Here is a 21,768-nt window from a genome sequence, read left to right on the forward strand (position 1 = left end):
ATCTACAAAAATAAAACTATTTTTTACGAACAGTTGTTTTTATGCAAATCGATTCCATTCTTATCCAGTATCAATACTTGCTTTATAAATAAATAAATAAATAAATAAATATTGGGGACACCTTTACACAGATCAACTTAGCCCCAAACTAAGCAAAAGCTTGTACTATGAGTGCTAAGCGACGATATACATACTTAAATAGATAAATATATACTTATATACATAGAAAACATCCATGACTATGGAACAAATATCTGTGCTCATCACACAAATAAATGCCCTTACCGGGATTCGAACCCAGGACCGCGGCTTAGCAGGCAGGGTCACTACCGACTGAGCCAGACCAGTCGTCATTTCACTAAAAACCGTCGAGCTTTGCACTAAAAACCCACAAATCAACGGATACATTGTGTTATGGGGAAAATGTAGAAAAAGTTTTCTGCAATTTGTGGCTCTTTAGTACATTACCGCAACTTGAGCTCAAAGAAACTTTCGATACTGAATAGGAATGGAATCGATTGGCTTCAGTACGAGTAAAACACCATGGGAAAAAAATAATTTTTTTTCATACAAATTGTATAAGAAATGTTTTTCGTAATTTGTGACTTTTTTCATAAAAAAACATAATCATATATTTTTTTAAATTTTTATTAGTGGCCAGTGTTTATGACGAACGTGCACGTTTCTCTAGAGTTTGTCAGCGATTCGTTTTAACGAGCGTGTATGCCTGTATAAAAAATCGAAGAAAGTTTAAATTTCGTTTTTTTTTTTTTTAATTACTAAACTGTAAAGTTTTGGGAGCTGAAATTTGGCATACTAGATACTAATACAAAGCCGAATCAATAAAAAAAAATTCAAGCCAAAACTCTCTGGGGCAGATTCACTTAGCTTATCCTGGCATGGCCTTTGTTTAAGATTGTAAAGAGTGACCGAAACTATGAATTTCAAATAGCACAACACCTGTCTGTACCCATGCCCTAATTAATTTATTTTTTATTTATCATGCAATCGATTTCCGAACCCAATTAGAAAATGTCGGCACTCGATTAATCTCACAATTGGGTCACTGTAGTTCGCCTTGTTATCTGATCTGAACTAATCTAGTGGACAAAACGTCGTATTTGCCGATTCCAAGCTAAAATGTACACCCTTTTACAAGCCTACTTTAACTGATGGCCGATGCCATTTCCGCTGATAGAACTAATACACACAGAGTGGTCCAAACCTTGACGTCAATACAAAAAATAACTACAAAAAATCGGCTAATATACATGGGGTATATTCTGATAGCCCATGATGTGAGCAATCTAAAAAAAATTTTTTGAAGTTATGGTTTGGACCAACCTGTATAATGGTGTTTCCACACTGACTGTTATAAATGTGAGAGGTACAGCGCGATCCGCATGCCATCGCGGTCACTCACAGTTCACACAGTGTTATCTAATTACAGTGTTATCTAATTACGTCCTATACTCACCACCGTTAAGAGGTTCGCCCGTATTAGGTTTACTTTACACCCTGTATAACATTTATAACAGCATTTAACAACCAGTGTGGGAGCACCATAACAACTGATACTGACACGATTAACTTTGACTTCGAAAAATTTTTTTTAACATAATGGCGACTCTGCGGATGCCAGAATCATAGCGAGCATCCAAAAGTCCCAAGCCTATTGATTATACAATTAGAAATTGGAAAGAACTATTATTAAAATACTATTTTATCAGAGATCTAATAAGAGTAGATAATAACAATTACCGTAATCAACGTAGTAATAATGAGGTGATAACGGGAGCAATTAACGGGGAATGTGGTCCATGGCCGTTGCCCGGCATCACGTGAGCCTGCGCAAGTGCGCAAACGCATGTGCAGCCTCACGCTGCAGTTGCTTTATTTTAAGCTGAGGCAGTAGATGCAGCCTTCTGTGAAATCTGTATAAATTTCCGAATGACCATTGCTTTGATATATGACAACATACATGTAACAAAGTTATCTCTTGTTTATATTAAAATGAAAAATGTATCGTAGCTTTGAACGGTATGCAGGTCATTGTGAATGATGTATTTAAGAGATGCACGGCGCGGCTGAGAAGAGACACGGTTGTAGTGAACTAGGCCAACTACGGCTGAGAACCGAGACATAGGTACCTTTTTGCGAGTAGATGATTTACGTAACATCTCGTATTAATTTGAAGTATTATATACATCCGCAAAGGTGGGTAAATTAAAAGTAAAAATGTGAAAAGTTTTTTTAATAAAAAAAAAGTTTTCAAGATACAAACACGATTATATTTTTCCTGTAATATTTAGCATAAAACCAATGTTTCCTAAAATTTTCATAATTTTTCGTTGGTAAACTTCGGAGATAAGGGGGAACGGTATTTTTTTTTACATTTTCCTTCAAAATTCTTTTTTTCCACAACAAAAAAATTATAAAAAATAGTTTATTAACGTTCAATTTAAGCTCTTTCTAACGATACCCCACTTGACCTAGTAACTTGAAATTTACAGTTTGCCCCCCTTTCATTTTGGCCATTTTCTACAATTAAAATTAATAAATTTAAAAAAATTATACCTTCTATTTATACAGGTTCACAATGTTCACAACTATTCCAAATTTCAAGTTGATAGCATTAGTAGTTCTCGAGATATTTAGGAATGTGACAGACGGACAGACAGACGGACAGAGTCGCACCATAAGGGTTCCTGTTGTACCTTTTTGGTACGGAACCCTAAAAATGGAAAAAAATGTTTTATTAGGGTACCCCCCCTACATGTAAAGTGGGAGCTGATTTTTTTTTTCATTCTAACCCCAACGTGTGATATATTGTTGGATAGGTATTTAAAAATGAATAAGGGTTTCCTAAGATTGTTTTTTGATAATATTAATATTTTCGGAAATAATCGCTCCTAAAGGAAAAAAAAGTGCGTCCCCCCCCTCTAACTTTTGAACCATATGTTTAAAAAATATGAAAAAAATCACAAATGTAGAACTTTATAAAGACTTTCTAGGAAAATTGTTTTGAACTTGATAGGTTTATTAGTTTTTGAGAAAAATACGGAAAACTACGGAACCCTACACTGAGCGTGGCCCGACACGCTCTTGGCCGGTTTTTTTTTTTTATTATATTGACTTGTCTGAGGCTTAATTAATGGCACATTATACGTCACTTAGGTACTTATATTGAATATTATCTGCAATCAATTTTGTTATATGAGTAGATATTTAGCCAAGTAGTCGTATTATTTTGCTCACGAACAATAATTTCAACTACATATATGTATAATCATAACTCTATTTTTACTTATATAACATGGTGGGTTTGTGCTAATATGAATACCTATGTATTGTACTTGCGAAATCTTATGGTGTTATTCCAAGTTATATTAGCAACGATTTGAAAAACCCCGCCCGCCGACGCATGGACTATTATAAACGTCAAAGGTCTAAGAAATTATGACGATAATTCAATCCTTGCACAGACGAGGCTATCAACTGCGCAGCTTTAACTGTAGGTACCAACTTAGTTATAAATTACACCATAACCTGCGCCGGGCTTTACCTAAGTGCCAAATATTTAAGAAGATTCCATGAATTTTATAAATAATTATTAGGCCCACTTGCACCAACCACTTAACTCAGGGTTAGTGAACTATCCTCTGTCGAATTCCATATAAAATGGTGGGTTAACTCTCCATTTTCGTTGGTGCAACTGGCCCTTAGTCCGTCACCAGTTCATATATATAGTTCGTGGCGTCAACACGTCGCAACGATGTTTTCTCCGAGATGAACTTCCTAAACCGGCAACATGCTTGACCAAGTTCAATGTAATGCGAACGAGGTCAGACGGCTAAGATCATGTGAGTATACTTTATACCCACTTGTAGTATCGTAAAGCGTGCATAAGCCACCCAGTATTAAATAAAATCGTTTAGAAATAATATGTTCCGTAAAATACTTCTTCAGATTAGAAAACGTGTCAGTGGTCTAAATTGAAAACTTGTATTGAGTTGATTGACATTTTGAAATACCCGATGGGAATTGATTTAGTAAAATAAACAAAGTGTCGAATGTTCTGTAAATTTATTTTATTGTAAATAAATAACTATGTTACCTCCAGTCCTGTGTATTTTTTTTTAATGTAAGCAACCTACCCATAAAAAGTGATCATATTATATATTAAATCAGTCAAACCGGATACTCTTACATATTTTTCTAATCGCGGATATTATCGTACAGAATATAAAAGCAAATAAATCTTACGGCATCTTGCTATTTCTAATTTCTCTTTATGCCATACAAGCTATGTATACTTTCTTATGGCAAGCATATTTTAAAGATTGTATGATATACTTTCAATAGCACTATTAGTTGACAATGAAATGTTACATATTAGACGCATGTAAATCCAAACATGAATATTTTAACTATTTAAAATATCAACATCTCTATGTAGCAGCAATTGGGCTCTTAATGTAGGTTTCATCCGATAAAAATCGGAGCTTAGTTAATGTACCCACCTTGACATTACCGCTCCCACGCCACAAGATCTGCGTCATAAAGTATATATTCTGTGTTTAATAGATAGATGAAAGCTAGCCTGCAACCTGTTGTCCATAAAATCGTTTATAAGGACCCAAAGGACGAAAGCGATAACGACGTCGAGGCCTTGAAAAGCGAAATCCTGGAGGATAACGAGTGGCATATTTCAATGTTTGAATATGTTTCCTTCTTCTGAAAGGAACGTGGCCGTATTTGCTTCTAAGAATCTGGAAATAGTCTCTCGTTTCACCTTTGACAGTGGTCGCCCAGGTGGCCACAATATCGCATCCAGGATGTCCACACCCTTTCCATGGCGTTGAATCTGTTGTCGTTACACTAGACACCTCTGTAGACACGCTAGAGTTAGGTGATGTGCTTGTAGAGGTTGTAGATTGTTGTGTTCCCGTTGTTATTGTAGGAGTAGATGTTGAACACGTGCATGCTCTACCATGGACTAAATTAGATTCTTTTGTAGTCATTGATGTACTAGTGGTTGTTGGTGTACTAGTTGTGGTAGACGTCCGCGTATTAGGGGGCGTGGAACAAGTGCATCCTTTGAATGGCTCTGTAGGTAAAATACTTATTGTATTAATGGGAGTTGTAGCGGACGTCGATGTGCTAGTTGTAGTGGTTATCAGAGTAGTAGTTGTATTGATTGTCGGAGTAGAAGTCGTAGTAGAATTCGGTGTATTAGTGGGCGTGGAACAAGTGCATCCTTTGAAAGGCTCCGTAGGCAAAATACTTATTGTTTTAATGGGAGTTGTATCGGACGTCGATGTGCTAGTTGTTTTGGTTATCGGAGTAGTAGTTGTATTGGTTGTCAGAGTAGAAGTTGTAGTAGAATTCGGTGTATTAGGGGGCGTGGAACAAGTGCATGCTTTTAATGGCTCCGTAGGCAAAATACTTATTGTATTAATGGGAGTTGTAGCGGACGTCGATGTGCTAGTTGTATTGGTTATCAGAGTAGTAGTTGTATTGGTTGTCGGAGTAGAAATTGTAGTAGAATTCGGTGTATTAGTGGACGTGGAACAAGTGCATCCTTTGAAAGGCTCCGTAGGCAAAATACTTATTGTTTTAATGGGAGTTGTATCGGACGTCGATGTGCTAGTTGTTTTGGTTATCGGAGTAGTAGTTGTATTGGTTGTCAGAGTAGAAGTTGTAGTAGAATTCGGTGTATTAGTGGGCGTGGAACAAGTACATGCTTTTAATGGCTCCGTAGGCAAAATACTTATTGTATTAATGGGAGTTGTAGCGGACGTCGATGTGCTAGTTGTATTGGTTATCAGAGTAGTAGTTGTATTGGTTGTCGGAGTAGAAGTTGTAGTAGAATTCGGTGTATTAGTGGGCGTGGAACAAGTGCATGCTTTTAATGGCTCCGTAGGCAAAATACTTATTATATTAATGGGAGTTGTAGCGGACGTCGATGTGCTAGTTGTATTGGTTATCGGAGTAGTAGTTGTATTGGTTGTCGGAGTAGTAGTTTTAGTAGAATTCGGTGTATTAGTGGGCGTGGAACAAGTGCATGCTTTATATGGCTCCGTAGGCAAAATAACCGTAGTCGTAGGAGTAGTAGTACTAGGTGCACCACAGGTACACATTCCACTAACTATTGGCTCATTTTTTCTAAATGAAAGAGGTGATGGATCTGTGATTTGACGCCGATATTCGGACCCATGTGTGAGAACGTTAATCAGTGGGCTTTCTGAGATTGTACTGAAAACTGTGATAGCCTCTGTCGATTCTACAGGCGCTCTCAAATAAAATGTGGACATCGTTGTAACATTTACAGGAAGATTAGTAAGGTAATCATCGTCGTCATTCGTATATGTAGCTGTAGTTATATCCCTGTAGAGTTTTAATATTGATTTACGCGCTAATGTAGTGGTTGTTTTTACACACTCTTCTCGGCTTATTTCCTTGTATTCTGAAAAGTAATTATGGGCATATTAAGTATATTATGAAAATTTAAGTTTTGTTTACCGATTTGAAAAGAGGCAAACCTGTTTTAAAATCACAGTTGTGTTCCAACATATCACACAAGTCACCGAATGTTCGTCTCATTGAGGTCTTTTCATTTTGTCCGCAAATAGGAATCCACGTATGATTACAAATTTCGGATTGTACGCAAGCATCAACGGGCTAAAATTGGAAACAAATAATGATTTTATATGCATATCCGATAACTAAAAAAGTCAAAAATAAATTTAATAATTATATTTGTCCTACTTGTATAAAGTGTGTGCAAGATGGTCTACTTGTACGAATAATATACACTGAAATAAAAATATTAAGTCAGACCACGTATCAAAGGTTAATTGAATAAATATGGCTACTAGATATAACATTAAATAAAAGTAAGGCTTCCACTTACGAATTAAAAGTATCGTTTTCATGTTTTCCTTCCATAGTTTTATTATATCAAAACCAAATAATCTATTTACAAGACTTCACTCCATTTCTTTTATTATTTCATGTAAATGCTCCAAACCAATTGTGACTATTTTTATGACAACTATAAATTTCAGTTAAGTAAACAATTCACAATTTTATAAAACCGATAAAAGTGGTTCAATCTAATAATAATATGTAGGTATTCCACTCTGACAAAACGCAAGTAAAATATGATTTTACACTTTTAACTTAACAATTTTAACTTTTAAGTCCAAGTCCAAAGTGTTTTATTTGTAAGTATATGTCAAACTGATTACAGTGGTGGTAAACAATATGATATATGTAGCACTACTATACTCCGCCTGATGGCGTACAAAAACTTCATTTATATGTCCTTACATACTAACATGCGAAATTGATTTTACGTAACTATATTCAACATAAATTGGGAAATTGAGTAATAATTAGTTATAATATAATTAATATTGAAATTCATATCAGGCCGTGGGCATTAAAATTATGTAGCAAAAATTCAGAAAAGAATAAAAACAATTATTATCAATTAAAAATGTCAATAGTTTACGTTTAAATTCATTTAAGGGTAACATTCTAAAACTAACAGGGAATTTGTTATAAATCTTACTAGCTAAGCAGAATACACTTTTGCGCATTAAGGCAGTTTTTGCGAAAACAGGAAATAGATTCTGAGGGTACCTGGAATCTCTAGTAAATACCTCGGAAACCGTCCTGAATAGTGTTGGGTTTGTTTTAATAAACATCATAATTTCAAAAATGTATAGGCACGGAAAAGTCAAAATATTTAATTCTTTAAAATGTGGCACACAGCTATCTGTTAAGTGTAGCCCTCTGCTTTTACTGAATGAAATATACAGAACTTAACGCTTGGCAATTCTTTTTATTAAATATAAGAGCGTCATCCAATCAAAAATAAGACATCTTGCCAATACCAAGCATTCAGCGGTTAAATAGGTAAAATATTTGCCATTACAAATGATAGTATCTATAGCAATAAAGTAATAGTTGTAATATCGACGTCGTATTTGCCATTGGTACCTACTTATAACTATAAGTAAACATAGATTGCACTTCCATACTCCAAACTTCGGATTTCTTACCAAAAAACCTTATTATTTTCATACGTCTACGCTTAGCTTCAAGCACATTACGTCAGATTTCAATAGTATTTTATACAATCATGATATAATACAAAGCTTTTCAGTCGAGTACCATGTTTAGGCCACGAAGCTTGCTGAGTGGCCTAATAGAAAAGTTACGAGAGTGAAAAGCTTAATTATATCACTATTGTATGCAATATTTTTTGTATGAGTCATCATCTTCATCATCAATGGACGAAAAATATCATCATTCAAGTTAAAATTAATGTTAATAGCGTCGTTCACCGTTGTATCAACATCGAATTACTTGGCAACCAATTGTTTGAAATAATTTTTAAGAAAAAAACACCGCCGCCTTTGGGGTTCTGGTGAAAGCTACTTGCGAATGTTGGATTATGTAGAAATGTGTAGGTATTTTTTAGAACTGCTTTTAATACTTTAATTGTTTGATGGCAACACAAATGAATATACGTATACCGTTAAGGTTTGAGGAGTTTCCTCAACAATTCCTCATGAATCCGATTATAAGAAATCCAATCTTGACATAATTTGACTTGAAGACTCAATATTCTTAACAAACATAACTAAAACTAAAAAATACTTAAGTCACTATAAGTGTGCCGTTCAGGTTTGAGGATTTCGGTTCTGACCATCATCAGCAGTTCCACTGCACCAAATGTCACTGTTTTGGACGTGATTGCATGCTGTTCTTATAAAAATACCAAAGTCACTATAAGTGTATCACTGTTCTGGACGTAAGTGCATGCTCTTCTTATAAAAATACCAAAGTCACTGTAAGTGTGCCGTTCAGATTTGAGGAGTTCGTTTCTGACCATCATCAGCAGGTTCACTGCACCAAATGTCACTGTTCTGGACGTAAATGTATGCTGTTCTTTTAAAAATACCAAAGTCACTATAAGGGTGCCGTTCAGATTTGAGGAGTTTCGTTGTAACCATCATCAGCAGTTCCACTGCACCAAATGTCACTGTTCTGGACATAAGTGGATGCTGTTCTTATAAAAATACCAAAATCACTATAAGCGTGCCGTTCAGATTTGAGGAGTTCCATTCTGACCCTCATCAGCAGTTCCACTGCACCAAATGTCACTGTTCCATACGTAAATGCTGTTTCTTAAAACACACAAAAACCATCATATGTGTGCCTTTCAGATTTGAGGAGATCCCTCGATTTCTCCGGGATCCCATCATCAGAACTGGGTTCTGAGAAAAATGGGACCAATCTGTATGCATATACATTCAATCAGAAAAAAAAATTCAAAATCGGTCGAGTAACGATGGAGATATCGTGGAACAAACATTAAAAAAAAAACATACAGACGAATTGAAAACCTCCTTCCTTGAGAGATTTGAGGCGGCGGTTAAAAACCGTATCTGATTGGTCGATAAATAAATAAAAAATAAATGTGTTTCAGATGCGAAAAATTTTGCCAGGTACCGAAAATTAGCATAGAACTTGTATGACGCACTATTTTTGAATTTTTCCCAGTTAACTAAAGTGAAGTGTAATGAAATATTATAGGTGACTATGTCAAAGACTATCCAACACTGAAAAGTCAGCACATAATTATAGTTTACTCTGTGGTGTCCTAATAGGCTACTTGGCCCTTTTTAGGGTTCCGTAGTCAACTAGGAACCCTTATAGTTTCGCCATGTCTGTCTGTCCGTCCGTCCGTCCGTCCGTCCGTCCGCGGATAATCTCAGTAACCGTTAGCACTAGAAAGCTGAAATTTGGTACCAATATGTATATCAATCACGCCGACAAAGTGCACAGATAAAAAATGGAAAAAAATGTTTCATTAGGGTACCCCCCCTACATGTAAGGGTCCCCCCACATCTAGCGTCTCGCGAACGTCGACGCCTCTCCAACGCCCGCGCGGCGTTGACGCCGCGCTCGCGCAGCGCCGACGCGACGTTGCGGCGCCTCTCGAACGTCGACGTCGCAGTGACGTCCGCGCGGCGTCGACGCCGCGTTAGCGCCGCGCCTCCTCAACGTCAGTGGCAGTAAACCAAAAGTAGCTTATTATGTTAGTTCGTATGCCTTAACCAATTTTTTGAAAAGTTATTTCTATAATGTAGGTGCATCAAGGTGACGTATTGCTTCCCTGTCACACTTACGATTCCCAAGTGCGACAAATGTGTCAAAAGGTTCACGGCAGGCCCTCTTCAATGAATGCTCTTGACACGTATCTTTATCTAGGTAATCATCGGAAAAACTGTCATTTCATAGAAATATTGTAAAACACTAAACAGAGAATGTGTCGAATCGAGAAACGAGAGCAAAAAGCAAAAGCAAGATTTACGCGTGTAGCGACCGTCATGATGCAGAAGTTTAAGGTTTTTGATGAGTAGTTTACGTTTATTTGGCATAATTTGTTACTTACTAATAAAAATACCGTGATTCCGGTATTATAAAATTAAATACCGGTATTGAAATCTGCATGTCCCAAAAAAGGCAAATCTCGGGATCCCGGTATTGGTAGCCCTAGCGCTGACTGGACGTTGGTCGCCGCTGGCATCGCGGAGGCGCTGCGCCGGCGCGGCGTTGGCGCGGCGTCGACGCCGCGCTGACGTCACTGCGACGTCGACGTTCGAGAGGCGCCGCAACGTCGCGTCGGCGCTGCGGGAGCGCGGCGTCGACGCCGCGTGGGCGTTGGAGAGGCGACGACGTTCGCGAGACGCTAGATGTGGGGGGACCCTAAAGTGGGGGCTGATATTTTTTTCATTCCAACCCCAACGTGTGATATATTGTTGGATAGGTATTAAAAAATGAATAAGGGTTTACTAAGATCGTTTTTTGACAATATTAATATTTTCGGAAATAATCGCTCCTAAAGTAAAAAAAAGTGCGTCCCCCCCCCCTTTCTAACTTTTGAACCATATGTTTAAAAAATATGAAAAAATCAAAAAAGTAGAACTTTATAAAGACTTTCTAGGAAAATTGTTTTGAACTTGATAGGTTTAGTAGTTTTTGAGAAAAATACGGAAAACTACGGAACCCTACACTGAGCGTGGCCCGACACGCTCTTGGCCGGTTTTTTTAAAGTCTATCTTATATTATTAATTACTATCCAATTGTCCGAAAAAAAATATTAGGTACCATAATTTATTAAGACTTGAAACCGCAAAAAATCTTTTTAAAGTATTTTTGGATTATGCGACGTTCTTGCCAATGTCACTTCTTCCTATTCGCAATTCTGGACAATCTGAATTCTACGCAATTAGTATTTCACCTCATTCGCTATTGTGCACAGTTATTACTTGTGAACAGTGGCGATTCTTCCTGTTCGCAATTCTGCACATTCTAAATTGCACACAGTAGTTTTTGACCTCATGCGCTATTATGTGCAGTCATTATTTGTGTACAATAGCGATTCTTCCTGTTCGCAATTCTGCACAATCTAAGTTCCACACAACAGGTATTTCGCCTCATTCGCTACTGTGCACAGCCATTATTTGTGTACAGAATAGTTTCTTCCTATTCGCAATTCTACGCAATCCCAATTCGACGCAGTAGGTATTTCACCTCATTCGTTATTGTGCACAGTCATTATTTGTATACAGTATAGTTTCTTCCTATTCGCAATTCTACGCAATTCGATTTCCACACAATAGGTATTGCGCCTCATGCGCTATTGTGTACAGTCATTATTTGTGTACAGTATAGTTTCTTCCTATTCGCAATTCTACACAATCTGAATTCGACTCAATAGTATTTCACCTCATTCGATTTTATGCACAGGCATTACTTGTATACAATCTCGTTTTGCACAATCTCAGCTTCCTCAATCCCCGCAAACACGCACACATAGAAACGCAGAAATCTCCTTACATGAGCAGTACGTCGCTGAGGAGTTTCGTTCTGATCTATTATCAGCAGTTCTACTTCATCAAATGTCACAATGTGAACTATTATAGCATGACAAATACGAACATTTCACGAAAAATACTAAGGAAACGCTTTTCGCACTACATCTGTAATTATTTAGTAAATATTGGCCTATACCTATAGTCAGCAAAGGTTTGATTTTAAGATTTTGTTTACAAGATATTGATATGGTGACTGGTTAGATTTATTTTATTTTGAAATTGGGTGTCAAAATTGAATACAGTGCCTGTAACAACGCCATCTGACACCTAAATATTATTTTTGCTGAATGTGTATAACGGTATAGTTAATATTAATAATTCTATTTGGAGCTTTGCCTACTCTAGTGCGCCGCGAAAGGCACTTTCTGCGTTTCTATGTGTGCGTGTTTGCGGGGATTGAGGAAGCTGAGATTATGCAAAACGAGATTGTACACAAGTAATGACTGTGCATAAAATCGAATGAGGTGAAATACTATTGGGTCGAATTCAGATTGCGTACAATTGCGAATAGGAAGAAAGTATACTGTACACAAATAATGACTGTGCACAATAGCGCATGAGGCGAAATACCTATTGTGTGGAATTCGAATTGCGTAGAATTGCGAATAGGAAGAAACTAAACTGTATACAAATAATGACTGTGCACAATAACGAATGAGGTGAAATACCTATTGCGTCGAATTCAGATTGCGTAGAATTGCGAATAGGTAGAAACTATTCTGTACACAAATAATGGCTGTGAACAGTAGCGAATGAGGCAAAATACCTGTTGTGTGGAACTTAGATTGTGCAGAATTGCGAACAGGAATAATCGCTATTGTACACAAATAATGATTGCACACAATAGCGCATGAGGTCAAAAACTTCTGTGTGCAATTCAGAATGTGCAGAATTGCGAACAGGAAGAATCGCCACTGTTCACAAGTAATAACTGTGCACAATAGCGAATGTGGTGAAATACTAATTGCGTAGAATGCAGATTGTCCAGAACTGCGAATAGGAAGAAGTGACATTGGCAAGAACGTCGCATAATCCGTATTTTTAACTTTCGTTTAATCAGGCAAAAACAGCCATGTTAATCTATGGATTGTCTGCTTGTCGTCAATCGAATTAAAACACAAATCTTTCTGACATTACCTAAGTATGAGGCATAAAGTTCATTATGTCAGTGATTGACTTGGCATGAAGTTAAGTTAGGTTCTATGACGTCACTACGTGACCTGACAGCATTTTCGGTGGCCAAAGTAAAAAAAATATTATACACATTTTTAATCGAAAATACGTAGTCATCATTCACTTTTAATACCCAAAATCTATAAATATTGTTTTTTATGTAAAATACTACAAAAAACAATCATTTCTTGTGAAAATTCTATATGAGTCTAGTAGCTTATTGACAGATTAAAGTCGACGAGTAGAAAAAAGGACCTTCAAGTTTTTAAAATGTCTCATAAATAAACAAAATGTATACTTAGTTCAACCCCCGAAGAGTAATCGCTTTTTTGTCATTAACCATAATTTTCAATTGTACAGTAACAGTTAAAAATAGAGTTCTGAGTGACTGAAAATTGTTTAGCATTAGACTTTTCGGCCGTCGCAATATCTATTTACAGGTAGCAAATAAGATTTGCGAAAATAATAAGCAAAGCGTTTTGATAATAAAATGACCGTATCTCTTCGATTTTTTTATTATTTTAAATACTAACTGGGGTTAAGGACAATATTTAAAAAAAACGTATGTTTTTTTAACACAGTTACTGTAATATGATTAACATTTTAAATACATTACACCCTGGTGAAAGCATAATGAATAAAGGATGAGACAGAAAAAGGAGAAGGATGAAGAAAAAGGATAAAGGAATCAATTTGCAGAAGTCTAACAAAACCTATTCAATTTTATTTGTAGTTTTAAATAATATGGTAGAAACTTACATAAATGATTTAAGTTAAACATTCGTTTAAAAAAATATTTTAAAATTATAACATTTACAACTATTATCTTTATTGTTTATTTAGATTCCGTTTTAGATCTCTTCTGCAGAGCAGGCATTACCGCGTGGAGGTCAGCAAAACAGTACCTACACATGTGAATATCTTTTTTTTCTTTTAGAATGTACATGATGTATCAGCACTGTCATGCACCAATCAAATGCTATGTAATGCAGCGTTTACAGGAGTCCGAAACATAAAGCATGAAACAGAAATTTTATTTATTTATCGTTAATCTATCGAACAGTATTTGATGTTACGCTTAGATACTCACTCGACTCATTCGACATGCGAGGATTTTCGTGCTCCATGCCTTTTACTATTTTCATAACCAATTTTCCATTTCTCCATACAGTCTCCTTTTTTAATATGACTGTAGATATACTCATTACAGGAGTAATAGTAGTAATATTAGTGGAAGTATTATTAACAGTTAGCGTTACAGGAATAATAGTAGTAATATTATTGAAAGTATTATTAACAGCTAGCGTTCCAGAAGTAACAGCAGTAATATTAGTGGTAGCAGTAGTAACAGGTAGCGTTATTGGATGCTTTAACCGAAAACGTTTCAATGTAACCGTGGCTTTAGCTTCCGCCATTTCCTTTTTCATTTTCTCCAATACCTTTTTATCATATCTTCTTCTACTGCTATAAATATTCACAGGCACTCCGTTCCTCGTTTGTTGATAACAAGCTGAATAATCAACTTGTTTGAATTCTAAAATCAAGAAAAATATGTGATTTTATTTAGATCAATATCAATATATTTACATAGCCAAGCTAAAAGTAGAAAAGTGATAATTAATAAAGTCGTTAAAAATTACAATGAAGTACGTCATAACTAAAGTAAATTAACCCTTAAATGCGTGGTGATGTATATATCCATCATATTATATGTGTTGGCCTGTGGCTCAATATGTAGCTATCCAAAATCACATTTATAGCTTAACACGTTCACGGACACTGCGTCATTCATGAATCTGTGTGATATGACACAGAAAAATTCCATACAAGATGTTTAGCCGTCGATGGACGGAGTGACACAGCGCTCTTTCTGCAAAAATATGGACAGCTCACTTTGTATACATCTTCATTCATTGAAGAGGCTCACGTTATGGCACCTCGTCGACAGCCGTAACGTCAAAATCAAAATCAAAATCAAAAATCAAAAATATTTTATTGTATAAACATGGGTACCTAAAGGTCTTAGGTAATGTTGTTTAGTTTCGCCATATCTTGCGTGTTGTGCCACTTGTGCCACAACAAGCGTCGAGGCCTTCTACTGGTGACACATAAAATAGATAAGTCACTTTGAGGATTTTGCTGTAACACCAGTGAGCTTTGTGGAGTGTAGTGTTAGAATAGAATAGAATCGTTTTATTTGTTTAAAAAAGGGTATACGTTATAGTGTAACAGGCACAAGATACTCGACCTCATTATAATCCCACGTAAATGCGACGTCTGTGGACGGGATAGCGGTTTTGTCAAAGTAAAAATCATCGGCCACAGACGTGGTGCCATATCACGAAGGTCAATTTTTAACCGCCGCCTCAAAACTGTCAAGGAAGGTGGTTTTCAAGTTTTTTTTTATTATTTTTTTCTATGTTTATTCCACGATATCTCCGTTGTTACTGGACCGATTTTGAAAAAAAAATTTTTTTATTGAATGTATATGCATACAGATTGATCCCATTTTTCTCAGAACCCAGTTCTGATGATGGGATCCTGGAGAAATCGAGGAAACTCCTCAAATCTGAAAGGCATACATATGGTGATTTTTGTGTTTTTTAAGGAACAGCATGCATTTACGTACGGAACAGTGATATTTGATGCAGTGGAACTGCTAATGATGGTCAGAACGGAACTCCTCAAATCTGAACGGCACGCTTATAGTGACTTTGGTATTTTTATAAGAACAGCATGCACTTACGTCCAGAACAGTGATATTTGGTGCAGTGGAACTGCTGATGATGGCAAGAACCGAACTCCTCAAATCTGAACGGCACACTTATAGTGACTTGGTATTTTTATAAGAACAGCATGCACTTACGTCCAGAACAGTGACATTTGGTGCAGTGGAACTGCTGATGAAGATCAGATCGGAACTCCTTAAGTCTGAACGGCACATTTATAGTGACTTTGATATTTTTATAAGAATAGCATGTATTTAAGTTCAGAACAGTGACATTTATTTAGTTATGTTTGTTAAGAATATTGAGTATTCAAGTCAAATTTTGTCAAGCTTCGATTTCTTATAATCGGATTCATGAGAAATTGTTGAGGAAACTCCTCAAACCTTAAACGGTATACGTATATTCATTTGTGTTGCCATCAAATAATTAAAGTATTAAAAGGAGTTTTAAAAATACCTACACATTTCTATATAATCCAACATTCGCAAGTAGCTTTCACCAGAACCCCAAAGGCGGCGGTTTTTTTTTTCTTAAAAATTATTACGTCTCTCGACGTACTGTCCGTGAACGTGTTAATTATTATTCAGTATTTATTATTATTTAACAAATAATTAAATAAATTAAACAATCTTATGATTTACTATTAATTATTTAAGGATAAAGATGAAATGGCGGAAATGTGTGAAAAAACAGGATGATGATGGATGGCGATTTTAGTATGTGATTTAGGCAGCTTGATTCGAAGTTAGTAATTAGTTTATGTTTAAACATTTTATCATGGGGGTTTCACAAATAGTGTACCTTTTTAATAGTAGTAAAACTTTACAAATAAAACTTACCAATAATTATATATTAATAAGTTTTGGCCTATTTAAGTTCTAACACTGATTTAGTATTAAAATTGGTATTAAGTATTTTTTTTACTATTTTTCCCAGGGTCAGAAAACCATTGTCTAATATTAATATCTCTTTAAAAGAAAAATTCATGCATTTAAGGGTTAATTATATGCTTAGTAACAAGGAACTTCATATACAGGGCGTTCCAATGAACGTAATACAAAATAAGTGATTCCGGCTCTATTAACGACCAAGAATATATGCATGCACGTATCCAGGTCTTAAAATTCTACGTAATTAAATTTTGTTAATTTTCTAACAAAATAAATAAATACAATTCTTGAAGTGTGGTTAGGTGGACGTCAGTTGTAGGTTGCAGGTGTCTTATACTTTATCAATGTGTTGATTATTGTGACAGGTAGCATGTCAGAATGCATTTTATTCATAAAATTTCAGTCTAGATAAATAAAAAGGTGAGTTTATACTACAAAACTAGATACAAAATAACAGGATTTAGGAAAACAATGATACTAATGATTATTAACTAGTTTAAGGCTGCTTTCAAGAAAAACGTCAAAAGAATGTAAAATTGATAGTTTTAGTCGGTGAAATACTACACTTTCCGTTATCCAATAGATTTATTTAATTCAAGTTCCAGTTAGAGCATCTTATTATCTTGATTTTTATAAGACTGGATTTTTGAAAACTATCTCACTAAATTAATTATGAATTTTTCTCTAATGCACGTTTAGAAAAACGCACGTATAGAGCTGAATCAGTCGATCTTATTTGTAAAATTTGGACCATTTTGAATATTAAAACGGGTAAATTTATAATTCGTATATCCTGTACCACAATCATTTCAGACTAGATTTTTATTTTAGGTTTTTGAAAAAGAGTAAACCAGCCTAAGGCGAATTCAATTTTTTTCAGAAATTACCTAAAATTAAGTGACGATTTCTTTGAAAATCTACATCACATCGAAGTAAGTTTTGTACTAAATTAATCTGCAACGTTTACTTAAATTGCGGTTATGCCTTAGTGATTATAAATTGCTGTTATTGATTTTTGGCAATTTTTTGAAAACGAGCCTTCACCGGTACAATTATTACCACTTTTGGACATTTTCTCATATTTTGTTAGACCAAGTAGAAAAAGTCCTACAATGTGATATATTTTTATAAACTACTCGCAAAGCCCTTTAATTTGATACCACACACGGTATGATCGAGCGCTCGGTTGCGATTTCACTATTTTTAACACGAAAGCCCTCTTAACAACACGCGACCTAACATAGTGTTTTAGCCATAGGAAGTCGAGTTTGAAAAACATGTTTTGCATTACGTTCATTGAAACATCCTGTGTGTATACTGTGTATTGTATAGCAATTCTTGTTAATTTATAGGTACAACCTATAATGTTTTAAGAGAAGGATACAAAAATGTTGAACCTCTGTCGGCGTCGCAATTTAACTCGAACATATCACATTGGTCATGGAAAATCCGGTGTTCGGACTTCTTAGTGTCCTCTCCGCAAACCTTTACTTTTGTGTGGTTGCAGATTTCGGCGACGACGCAGTGCGGCAGTGGCTGAAATAATCACAATATAATAACGAAAATAATAACACACACTGGACATGACAATGTCCTAGCATTTTTGCCACAGTTTGTGGGATCTGGCGGTCCGCTTTTACAACTAATCCTAAGATTTGGCGCCGGCGTTTTACAAAAGCGACTGCCATCTGGCCTTCCAACCCAAAGGATAACAAGGCCTTAATTGATTAAATCCGACTTCCTATTGATGGTTACTTTCGCCCAAAAGCGACTGGACAATATTAAATGAAATTTCGCACTTAAGTTGCGAAAAACTCATTGGTACGAACCGAGGATAGAACACCACATTGAAAATCGCATACTTACCGATAAGGACCTCTGTTTAAAATATAATTAATTATATTGACTAGTAGGCGTATTTAGTTAAACTTACTGGTATAAAATGTTGACTAGATTGAATTATTATAATGGTCTCTGCAAATAAAAATAACATAAAGTACATTTTTATATTAAAGGAAAAAATGGAAAAAATTACGCTTCCGGCGGGACTTAAACCCGCATCCTCTGCAATCCGTGCATTGCTCTTAACCAATTGAGCTACGGAAGCCGCGCCGGACGTCGCGGTGACGTCTAGCGCCATCTACCGACAGACTATTACATCTTGTAACGGCACTGGAGTCTCAAGTTATATTGAGAATTCACCAGTAACAATGTGCTAACCCATACCAAATTAATTTTTAACAAGCATAAACGTCCGCTAACGATTCTAAACATTTTTATGCTAAAGGAAAAAATTGAAAAATGTACGCTTCCGGCGGGACTTGAACCCGCGGCGTCCTCTGCAATCCGTGCATTGCTCTTAATCAATTGAGTTAATAATAATATGCACGAATTGCAGAGGATGCGGGTGCAAGTCCCGCCGGAAGCGTAAAATTTTCCATTTTTTCCTTTAGTATAAAATTGTTTAGAATCGTTAGCGGACGTTTCTGCTTGTTAAAAATTAATTTAACATAAAGTACCTACATATTATTTTATTTATTTTCGATTTCACTTTTTCTTTTTGTTAATTTTCATTTCGATTCATTTATATTTATTTCATATTTCAATTATGTATTTATAGAAAAATTACTTTAAAAAATTTGCTTAGTGATGGTTTATGATTAGTTTTGCATTTTTTTTAAGTTAGTCTGTTACTTTTTTACCATTTTTTTTTTCTGAAGTAAACCTACAAAATTCATTGTACGGAGAAAACTAACCGTGCTCCGGTACGTCAAAATTTACAAACACTTTCCGTGACGTTGACGCTATTCTAAATAAATAAATAAATAAATATTGGGTTGGTAAGAAAGTAATGAGCGATCGATTGAATTCCACATAAAATTTTTGAGAGAGTTCTAGAATCTTCTATGGTCGAAAGTATATAAAGGGCGAGTCGCACAGTTTGTTGTTAGTCATTCACTAGCTGTCGCCGAGCTAATATAAGGAAGAAAATGGACGAATTAAAAGTGCATGTAAGGCATTGCTTACTATATGAATTTCAGTCTGGCCATTCAGCCGCCGAAGCAGTGCGTAATATATGTCAGCGTGTTGCTCCTGAAGTTGTGTCTGAGGCCACGGCGAAACGATGGTTCCAGCGGTTTCGTAGTGGCGACTTTTCATTATCAGATCAACCTAAGTCTGGTCGACCGGTGAAGATTGATGTAGCCAAATTAAAAACCTTAATTAAAGGAGATCCGAGGCTAACGAGTCGTACTCTTGCTACCGAGTTAGGCTGCTCTCATGTCACCATAGAAACACATTTACACGAGTTGGGAAAAAACTACAAATACAGTGTTTGGATACCGCACGAACTTGATAGAGATCAACTAAACCGCCGTGCCGATATCTGCATACAACTTCTGTCTTTTCGCCGCACATTCAACTGGTTGGACCATCTTATCACTGGAGATGAAAAATGGGTCTTATATATAAATCACACACGCAAACGTCAGTGGCTAGCTCCAAACGAAAAAGGAATAGAGGCACCAAAAACAGAGCCTCACCCGAAAAAAGTTATGCTGTCCGTTTGATGGTATATTCATGGTATTATTCACTGGGAACTCCTACCAAGTGGAATGACTGTTACCGCATCAGTATACTGTAATCAGCTTGAAAATTTAAACCATAAAATCTGTCAGAATCGTCCACAGCATGCTAAAGTTTTTTTCTTACACGACAATGCTCGCCCACACATTGCAAAAGTGACTCGGCTAAAGCTATTGGAGCTAGGTTGGAAAGTGATACCTCATCCACCGTACTCTCCAGACTTGGCACCTACGGATTACGCATTGTTCAGATCGCTAAGCAAGGCCTTGAACGAAAAAAAGTTCGATGATCAAGCCCATCTACGACAGTACATAGTTGAGTTTTTTGAATCTAAACCTAAGAACTTCTTCGCCGATGCTATTCATTCTTTACCAGAACGATGGAGACAAGTAGAAGGTAACGAAGGCCGTTATATTTTTGATAAATGATTAAAATAATAAATTAAATAAAAATTACAATATTGGTTATGATTCGCTCATTACTTTCTTACCAACCCAATATTATAGGACATTCTTACACAGATTGACTGAGGCCCACAGTAAGCTCAAGAAGGCTTGTGTTGTGGGTACTCAGACAACGATATATATAATATATAAATACTTATATACATAGAAAACATCCATGACTCAGGAACAAATATCTGTGCTCATCACACAAATAAATGCCCTTACCGGGATTCGAACGCGGGACCGCGGCGTAGCAGCCAGGGTCACTACCGACTGCGCCAGACCGGTCGTCAAAACGTCAAACACTCATGGTAGATGTTCCGCCGGCCCAGCAGAAGCGGCAATCGTTCACGCACCAATTCTAATCTAGAGAGTCTATTTTATTTTTAGTATGTTTGTACATATAATGATCACTTACCAATGATAAGGCTCACAAAAACGCATTTCATTATGGTATGTAATTCATATTTTAATTGTTGATATATTATAAATTATAATTTTCCTCAAATATTATTTTTTAGTTTTTATATGTATTGTTTATTACGATAGTTAGAGTAGGATATATTTTGTAACATTCACAACACCAATCAAATATACCTACTGATACCTACTTATTTATTTATTTGAAAACATAAACTTTTACTGTTAATATAAATGTAACACAATCTCAAATCCATAAAATGTTATGAAAGGTACCTAACTACCTACTTATTTTTTGTGACTTTCAAAGGTTTTACTTATGTACTTAGAATTGAGAACATTTCATATTTTCGACTACTACTTTTTTTTTGTTTGGTATGAAAGAACGCAATATTTAAAGATACACGTATTTTTTTATTTTTCCCAAAGACTGCCATTTTAATGCGAAATATATAGTGGCAGCTCTGAATAGTCTGACCCAACTATGTAACGTCACTTCCCCTTTAAACTATTTTTAAGAATTTTGTACCAAAAATAAGGAAAAAAAAATATTACAAAATATATT

General features: G+C 35.8%; 2 protein-coding genes across 3 annotated transcripts; both read right to left on the reverse strand.

The window, feature by feature from the left end:
• Positions 1-4,410: 4,410 nt before the first annotated feature.
• LOC125231743 (mucin-2-like) lies at positions 4,411-7,085 on the reverse strand. Of its 2 annotated transcripts, XM_048137311.1 has the most exons (4): positions 6,917-7,085; positions 6,772-6,818; positions 6,546-6,684; positions 4,411-6,469 (listed from the first exon to the last, which is right to left on the reverse strand). In XM_048137311.1, the coding sequence occupies exons 1-4, from the start codon at positions 6,936-6,938 to the stop codon at positions 4,599-4,601; spliced, it is 2,079 nt and encodes a 692-aa protein (XP_047993268.1). In that variant the 5' UTR covers positions 6,939-7,085; the 3' UTR covers positions 4,411-4,598. The 2 variants fall into 2 exon arrangements, with proteins under 2 accessions (XP_047993268.1, XP_047993275.1); XM_048137318.1 differs by lacking the exon at positions 6,772-6,818 and having other exon boundaries at positions 6,917-7,084.
• A 7,068-nt stretch (positions 7,086-14,153) lies between these two features.
• On the reverse strand, positions 14,154-21,346 carry LOC125233065. Its single transcript, XM_048138920.1, has 4 exons — positions 21,202-21,346; positions 18,686-18,726; positions 18,150-18,288; positions 14,154-14,667 (listed from the first exon to the last, which is right to left on the reverse strand). The coding sequence occupies exons 1-4, from the start codon at positions 21,230-21,232 to the stop codon at positions 14,186-14,188; spliced, it is 693 nt and encodes a 230-aa protein (XP_047994877.1). The 5' UTR covers positions 21,233-21,346; the 3' UTR covers positions 14,154-14,185.
• Positions 21,347-21,768: the final 422 nt, after the last annotated feature.

Source organism: Leguminivora glycinivorella, chromosome 1 (assembly GCF_023078275.1).
Source record: "Leguminivora glycinivorella isolate SPB_JAAS2020 chromosome 1, LegGlyc_1.1, whole genome shotgun sequence".
NCBI lineage: Eukaryota > Metazoa > Arthropoda > Insecta > Lepidoptera > Tortricidae > Leguminivora > Leguminivora glycinivorella.